This window comes from Folsomia candida, unplaced genomic scaffold (genome assembly GCF_002217175.1).
Source record: "Folsomia candida strain VU population unplaced genomic scaffold, ASM221717v1 Fcan01_Sc005, whole genome shotgun sequence".
NCBI lineage: Eukaryota > Metazoa > Arthropoda > Collembola > Entomobryomorpha > Isotomidae > Folsomia > Folsomia candida.
Genome location: NW_019091197.1, coordinates 7,137,931 through 7,146,892, shown reverse-complemented (window position 1 = coordinate 7,146,892; position 8,962 = coordinate 7,137,931). Strand labels below are relative to the sequence as shown.

Sequence of the window (8,962 nt, the reverse complement as noted above, 5' to 3'; positions counted from 1 at the left end):
AATGATTGCCAAAACTTTTGCAAGAATTATATTGTTTTGCAAAATGGTGTGTATCTTTTTGACTGAACATATATTTAAGTATGTAGCCCGTATAATATCACAACAATTTTCGTAGAGCTCACAAATCCCCAAGAAATTTATTTAAAAAAATTTCTCAACCTTTTCTTCACTGGTGGCTGAACATTTTATGTAAATGAAAACTATGTGCATTATTTTTGCTGGGTGACGGTGACTATTAATAAATCAAGCTGATGAGTTCCGAGCCGAAAGCTTGTTTCATTAATATCAAAACCATACGCGTTTAATGAATGACAACATTTTGCTGGAGCTCTAACAAGCCATAATTCATCTGGATAATTGACTCCCAATTAGTCGAGTCAGGGGTAAATTAAATCATGAATTGGTGCAATTTTGGCCTAAATTATCAAGTGTCTTGGCAAACTCTGTAGTGCCTTCATTTATTCGTTTTCTTGCTCTTTATCCTGATAAAAATTCGCTATGCGGGTTTCCAATTATTTTGTTATTGGGGCGTTTAACGAATTATTGATATTCCAATATCTACGTATTTTGATAAATGATAGATAAGCTCTAGAACAAAATGATGTTGTTTGACTTTTTTGTGAACGAAATGCAATTTGGTCCTAGTCCAACGGTAAAGTAATTGTGCAATTATTTTAATTTTCACAATAAAATAAATCCTTTTATACGGTAGGATTACAGAATTCATTATACATTTTATTTTCAGCATAAACACACATCAACCTTCATGTATAAAAAAATTGTGGGACAATTGTTGAAATAATCTTTCATAAGCGTAATTCCAATGTGAACCGTAAATGAGACATTTTGTTAATAATTATGGTGCGAACATTAAAAGAGGAGACAACTTAATTCTTGACTACTGGTCAACCATCCTCCCTCCTCATTTCAAGGAAACATGAAAGAAAAATATCATATTGACCTCCTGAAAGTTCAAAACGATTAATTTGTTGTTGATAAATAACCATCCAGGGCCGTGCCTGACGCGGGCAAGAAGTCCGAGATAAGTACGAATTACTTATACTATATTGAGGCAAATAAATTGTGGGTCAAATCTTACGCAAAGAAATCGGTATGAGAAATATGAGCGGGAATACAACTAGTGAGATTTGTAAGACATTTTCCAGCGCCATCTAGCGGACGCCGTCATACACAACAGGTAGAACTTATTATTTCTCACTCACGGCTACCTGAGATGGTCGATACTAACATCAAATCTCATTAAATCCCTCCAGGTGATATATACCACTTGTAACCCTGGTTACAAGGTGTCATCACTTATTTTGAACAATATTATACAAATACATTTGATATTATTTCAACATATCCTAGAATAATTCTTGCAACAATTCTGAACAGCTAATCCATTAAGAATTCCTTCCGTGCGACACGTACATCAGCATCGATGTAAGAATTTACCTAACCTTTGTCGGGTTTAACATTTCTAAATAATTTTAAGCAAAATATTTTTAAGCTAGTAGAAGAGCAAGTTGGAACAGTGTGGAAAAGGGGGTGTGCTCCGGAAATTCATTGGACTTGAACTGAATCGATGACTTATGGTCCATGCTAAAGGAATCAGCGTATCATGAACCTTTTCCAATAACAAGCCCAGAATGTTCCCACATTTTAAAACACCTTTACCAATTTTAGTTTATTTTAAGCCAATCTATCTTTAAAAATGACATTGAAGGGTTTCGGCGTTAAAATGAAGGATAATTTAGACTCGAATCCGTTATCTGGGCCGTCCTTGTCGAACACAATTTCAAACCTTTGCGCAATATTGGTCGCAAATAGGAAGAGGTTGTCTCGCGCCAAAGATTCGCCAAGACATTGGCGCCTCCCGGTCGAAAATGGAATGAGGGCTTCATGCTTCTTAAACGTTTTTCCGTCCGGACTTAAAAATCGGGAGGGTCTGAAGGTCTCCGGATCGCCCCAGATTTTAGGGTCGAAGTGGATGTGGAAGACGTTTGCGGTGATGACGGTGTCCTTGGGGATGAGGTAGCCTTTGTATTCTTGGTCCTTGATGGCCCTGTGTTGCACCCCTTGGGGGGTGATGGTGGAGAAGCGGAGCGTTTCGGCCATTAGGGCCTCAGTGTAGGGCATTCTGAGGGAAAATACGGGTTATGAAGATTTTATGACCAAGCGTTCGCAAGTATTTTTTGTATACAGTTTTTGCAGAAAAAGTTTCCACCTATGTAAATTGTTGACAGATCTGGAAGCAAGATTGCGTGACAATTGTTAGCCTATTAAATATTTCAAAAATTGCTAGCTTTTTTTGCAAATTCACTAGGGATATTTGCTCAGATTTTCTTGAAAGATTGACCTGTAAAAAATAAGCTTGGATTTTATGATCAAACCCTCTTAATATTTTTTTGCAGCAAAACATTTGAAGTATTTAAAATTAAATTGTCTGTTCTTAGTAAATATTTATAAATTTAGAACTTAGACTTTACGCAATTGTTGGCCGATCTATTTTTAAAAAGTCTAAATTGTTTTGTTACAAATTCACCGGTAATATTTAGAAATTTGGTCAAATTTTGAATTTTCTTCAAACATTAAGCTAATTATTGTGGTTCAATCTAACAATGCGATGGTGTGAAGTGCAACTCTACGATTCTGCTGAAATTTTGGAATTGTGTAGTCCAAGTGAATACAACCAACGTTTGTTGAGGCAATTTGTGCAATGGTTCGAATTCGTCAAAATAATTGAGGTCAAAGTTGAAAAAGGGGCGATTTCTCCCTTTAAAAAGCATGGAAGTGGAGTTTGCTTCTTCCGGTTAGTAAAAGTCGCCCGTTTTTCAGCTTTAATCTCAAATATTTTGACAAATTCGAACCAAACTGCCCGAAGAAACGTTGGTTGTATTTACTTGGACGACATAAAATTTCAGCCAAATCTGAGAGTTGCACTTCACACCATCGCATTATAAGTATTTTTCTTACTTGGGCCTGTCTGAAACAGTGGTTGGCCTGCTATTTCCCGTAATGGATTCAATCTCTTCCTGAAATTGTTTCTGGACGTCGTGAAATTTGCTCAGATAGATCATCATCCAGGACAAAGTTGTGGAAGTTGTGTCCGTTCCGGCGAAGTATAAATCGCCCAAAGTGGCAGCCAGGTTGTCTTCTAAATTATTAGTAACACACTTTAATTAATGATTCGATTTTTTTATGAATAAAATTTTTTTTACTCATTTTTTGTAATTTTTAAAGTTATAAGGTTAAATTTAAAGTATAAAGTTGTGGATTAAATTGTGAAGATTCCCTTTAATGTGTTAAACCCCGAAAAAATTACCTCCTAATTGTCCATTAAATGCAGAACTAGGATCTGTGGTTTTCTGAATTTCTCTCAAAAATACGTCGGTAAAATCGCTAGGATAGTTAGAAAAGTACAATAGGAAACTAAAGAATTTGACTTTTTTCATACATTTCTAAATTCTAACCGGTCAAAGTCCTCTTGTCTCGTCTTCTTATGATCGATGACTGGTTTTCGCAAAAAGTTGGTAAAATTGAGCAATTCCTGCTTTACTAAAGCATATCCAGACCACTTTGGGAACATTTTTGCAACCCATGGCATAAATAGCATGATTCCACCACCCTCCAAGATTCCTTCGAATGCTCTGAAATACAAGATGTGTACTAGTTACTTACAAAAAAAACATTGGAAAAACTGGATTTAAAATTTAAAAAAATCAGCGAATTGTATTTGTACATGAGATTTAAAAATTTGAACAAATTAAGTTTTCAAAATTACCGGGTAGGGAATATTTAAAATGTGGAAAAATTTTTGCACTGAAAATTTAAAATCTGCTAAATATTTCGCACAAGCAGATTGTAGTCTTCAAAATTATTTAACGAAAATAATAATATTTGCACTAAAAATTTAGAATGTAAAAAATATGTAACCCTCGCAACAAAATTTATGTTTGCACTAGCATTATTATTTTTATTTGCAAAATTACTTTTCGGAAATATTTAAAATCTGCAAAAAATAAGTGCACTAGAAAATCGAAATTATTTGTAACTTGGAAATAATTTTGAAGGACATTATTTTAATGTATTCTAAACTAACTTGTTCGCTTTCTCCGTCATTCCGATCAACTCTTTGTCACCATGTTTGTGCCGGACCCCCGTGCAAATGGCCCACAGGGCGTTGACCACGGCAAAAAGGAGCCTCTCCTTCACGTTACTGACTGGCTTTCCATCCGCAGCTTTTAGTCCCTCGATCAGCTCGTTGACCTCCAACATGATCGAGTCCTCCATCGAATTCTTCCCAAAACCGAAGTCGCGTAGTTGTCTGAGCGTAAATCTCCTGAGTTCTTCCCAATGTTCGCTCTCGGTGTTTATAATTCCGTGCAGTTTTCCGTCCATGATGAAGTCGAAATCGGTAAAGTCCATCCGTCCCGAGAATGCGGACTCGGAAAATATTTCCTTCACCATTTTATAGTCCGAGACGACAATCATGCTGAAAATACATGTATTTTTGTATGATTCATTAAAACAGGTTTCGAAAAAATCGACTATATTTTTCTGATCGTAAAAAATCAAAACTGGGAAATAATCGAAAATCGGAAAATACTTTTTCAAGTTTTCGGAAACCAATTTTTTAAATTAAGTCGAAATCGTATAAAACCGGGTATTAAAAATATTCCAATTTTTTGATACCGTAATAATGACTACATCCAAAATAATCCTGTGTCAGGGCCATTATCACCCGGGGATTAATGTCGTTGTAATAATTTGTTACCGACCTGTATTATTTTTCAGCTTCGTTGGTAATATCTTTTTCACTAAGCGGTTTCATTTTGATAACAACTTATTACCGGATTAAGTAAAGAGAATTTATGGGTTTAGTAAAGTTGATTTATTACTTTAACGAGGCAAACTTCACTTTGTAAAGTGGTCCGTATTCCTTTGCCCACTTGGTGAAGGTGAGGTGTTGAAATTTGTCCTGTCGTTAAAAAAATTGTTTACAACATTATTTTCAAAAGATTTTTGAAATTTATTATTTGTGTAAGTTGACGATTGAAGTGTTTTTCGAAATTTAAAACTTAATACAAAATTACGTAATGAATTCTTTATATTTTTAAATATCTCCAATTTAATACCGTCTGTAGTAAATTTCCCAGGAAAGGTAATCCTCTTGGACCTAAAAAAATAAATTTCATGTAAAGTGCAATTTAAAATTATTTAACAATTTACAAAAATCTCAAAATAAATTCACCTGGTGGAGAATTTTTCCATCTCGGTTTTCTCAAAAAGACAAAGTATACGAGTACCGCACCCAAAGCTACTAACACGGCAGAAACCATCCTCAGAAAATCTCTTAATCTAAAATGCTAACTATAAAATACAATATTTGTGTACGCCGATCCCACTATAATTTATTTTTTTACACAAAAATCACTCTCGCTTTCCACTTCTGGACTGAACATCACCATGGATACGGGGCTTCTTTTATTGAGTCAAACAGTACTTCAACCACGACTGGACAATGGGATCTTTACCAATAAGTATACTTATGCTTGTGAAATTACGTATGTAAATACATTAAACGGTCCGGGTTGTCTGACAGACTGGAGACTGGAGCAGAGGACAAACAAATTTATACTGTTGTTGTTCAAACGAGCTGATGATTATTTATCAGTAGAATTATGGTGAAAATTTTAATAGAAGAAACTTGCTGAAACGTGAGTTGGCCGATGTGCCAAAAACTCGTTATGGAAAAACTTTAAAACCGAACCAATTTTCCAATTTTCAACCGATTTTCGAATTTCTGAATGTTTCGGAAACCTCTGACCGTGGGGCAAATTATACATTCCCAAATTTTGAAAATTTTGGCCCCACCCACTCTAATTCAGGTCACAAGGTCATAAAAACGAGGCAAATATTTATGTACTCCCAGGCGACCCCAAAAAATATTTTGATTACACAACTTCGACTTATTGCCTAGGTTATCGGTGGCCGTCTAGGTCATTACAAAAACTTTCAAGACCACACCCCCAGTGGGTGTGGCTTTCTGCGCTTTTTACCAGTTTTTGAAAAAGTGGGTCGTGTGACATATCATTTTTGTCAGAAACGTCAGGGCACTCCAATCTAGGTATAAAATTTAAAAAAACCACTCCCCCAGTGGGTGTGGTTTTCGGCGCTTTTGGCCAGTTTTAGAGAAAGTGGGTCGTGTGACATATCATTTTTCTCAGCTGGGCGAGGAGATTTCGACTGAGTAAGAAAAATTTTGCGACCACACCCCCCCGTGGGCGTGGTCTCGGCCCATTTCCAATTTCATCGAAACCATGTCATGTGATATGTCATTTTTCTGAGCTCGATGGGGAGATCCAGATTAATCGATTAGAAAATTGGAACCACACCCCCAGTGGTTGTGACTCTATGCGTCTTTTCGATTGTATCCAAAACATGGCCTGTGACGCATCATTTTTCTCAGTTCTACGAGGGGATCAACATTGAATACTTATAATTTGAAACCACACCCCTAGTGGGCGTGGTCATTTTGACTTTTGGAATTAAATTAAACCATGTTATGTGATATATCATATTTCTAATCTCGATGGGAGGATCTCAATCGAATTATTGAAATTTAGGAACCTCACCCCTAATGGGTGTGGTTGATAGCGAATTTTCGATTTAATCAAGACCATGTCATGCAATATAACACTTCTCTCAGCCGGATAAGGGAATCTCACCTGAATTGTTAAAAGTCAGAAATGACCACGCCCATTGGGGGTGGGGTTTTAAATTACAATTATTCAATGATGATCCCCTCGTAGAACTGAGAAAAATGATGTGTCACAAGCCATGTTTTGGATACAATCGAGAAGACGCCGAGGGTCACACCTACTGGGGGTGTGGTTTTTGTAAATTTGATGCTTCAGCCGAGGTGCCCTTCATTTTCTGAAGAAAATGATATGTCACATGACATACTTGTATTAGAATTCATCAAAATCGAATAAAGGGGCACACCCACTGGGGGTCTGGTTTTTGTAAGTTTGACACTCTATCCGGAGTGTCCTCAGTTTTCTGATGAAAATGATATGTCACACGACATACTTACCCAAATGCATGAGAAAACCGCTGATAACCACACCCACTGGGCTGTGGTTTCAAAATTACGTGTAATCTACAAGGTCAACGGTCATTTCAACAACAAACGACAATTGAGCAGATAGGGATAATTTTTTGGCGTGGCCCGAAATTATGAAAATATTCGGCCTATTTTTCTGACCTCCTGACCTGAATTAGAGTGAGTGGGGTCAAAATTTTCAAAATTTTGGAATGTATAATTTGCCCCACGGCCAGAGGTTTCCAAAACATTTAGAAATTCGAAAATCGGTTCAAAATTGGAAAATTGGTTGGGTTTTGAAGTTTTTCCATAACGAGTTTCGACATATCGGCCAACTCACCTTTCAGCAAAGCCAGGATAGTAAAGGTTTCTTCTTTTAAAATTTCAACCATAAAGCATAATTATGCATAAAGTTGGACTCTGGCATGTATACATAAGTATAGACGCATTTTATGCTGAATTTTTACTCATCATAAAATTGTTTATATGCAAATATGAATACATACCAGAGTCCAAGTTTGTGCATAATTATAATTCTATGTACTTCTACATATCTAAATAAGTAATTACATCTAATGCAACTGGGTGGGGGTAATTTGTTGTGCTCCGTTTTTGTGATTTTATGGACTCTAGAGGTTTGTGGATTTATTAATTAAATAAGTCGAATAGTTAACTTTAGGTTTATACGTAAAGGCGTCACATACCTTTTTTAAATCCAGCATGCACATATATCATACAAATGTGTTTATAAAATTTACATTATTGCTATTCTGATTAATTAAAATTGCACCAAAATAATTTAGGAAATTTGCAAAATTCCCATACATATATCTCTGGCCCTTCTTATAGTCAAGCTTTTTTACTCGATGATTCATGTTTGAGATAAAACTTATCATTTTAATTCACAATCAAATTATGCACGAGTGGAAATGTTTTTAGGCCATACATGTAAAAAAACACAATCAGACGATGCGTATCAGTTATATAAATCGATTGTAAAACTATTCAGAATGAGATCACCCTTCTCAATTTAGGGAAAAACGAGGTGATAGATAAAATCGATGCGCAGAATAAACTTGTAACTTTCCATTGTGAAATATTTCCCCGTGTCGCGTAAATGCTCAAGTATTCAATAATCACTTGAATAAAATACCACAGTGACCCGTCCTTCAACGCAAGTTGCCCAACGCGTGTCGAGTGACACGTCAAATTGAAACAACGTGCTCCTCGATCGTGCTGATATTTTTATCAGTAAAACCAAGATTTGCATGGGATGAGTTTTATTTCGTCACCCCAGAAATAAGCCCAGGGTTTCCGTGGGTTTCTGGACAGCCTATCCTTTACAGTACAAGCTAAAGCCACTTTTGAAATTAGCCTGGTAGTGATTTTTTTTCGTACAGAAAATCAAGAAATAAGACATATTTGTTCTTTCATATTTTTCGAAAAAGTGACCCCGTGACCTGTTAAAAAACATTGAAATTTTGCTATTTTGCGTATACATCCATGTTAAATAGCACAATTTAAATGTTTTTAACAGGTCGCGGGGTCACTTTTTCGAAAAATATGAAAGAACAAAAATGTCTTATTTTTCGATTATCTATACTAAAAAATCACAACGACGCTAATTTCAAAAGTGGCTTTAGCTTGTATTATAAAGGATAGGCTTTCCAGAGACCCGCAGAAACACTGAATAAGCTTATCCGCATTTTTGTATCTTTCATAACGCTCTGCGTTGCGCGCTAGGCGTGAAGTTTAAACGCATTTCTAGCCAGATCCGCTGGTTTTCAACGTGCCGTAACTTAACAGACAACTAACAAATTCAAAAATATGTTGCTTCAAAATTACTTATCT

General features: G+C 35.9%; 1 protein-coding gene across 1 annotated transcript; it reads right to left on the bottom strand.

The window, feature by feature from the left end:
• Positions 1-1,671: 1,671 nt before the first annotated feature.
• Positions 1,672-5,350, bottom strand: LOC118435773 (methyl farnesoate epoxidase-like). Its single transcript, XM_035852189.1, has 8 exons — positions 5,258-5,350; positions 5,142-5,182; positions 4,905-4,984; positions 4,106-4,498; positions 3,477-3,653; positions 3,329-3,405; positions 2,980-3,160; positions 1,672-2,143 (listed from the first exon to the last, which is right to left on the bottom strand). The coding sequence occupies exons 1-8, from the start codon at positions 5,343-5,345 to the stop codon at positions 1,696-1,698; spliced, it is 1,485 nt and encodes a 494-aa protein (XP_035708082.1). The 5' UTR covers positions 5,346-5,350; the 3' UTR covers positions 1,672-1,695.
• Between the last annotated feature and the right edge of the window lie 3,612 nt (positions 5,351-8,962).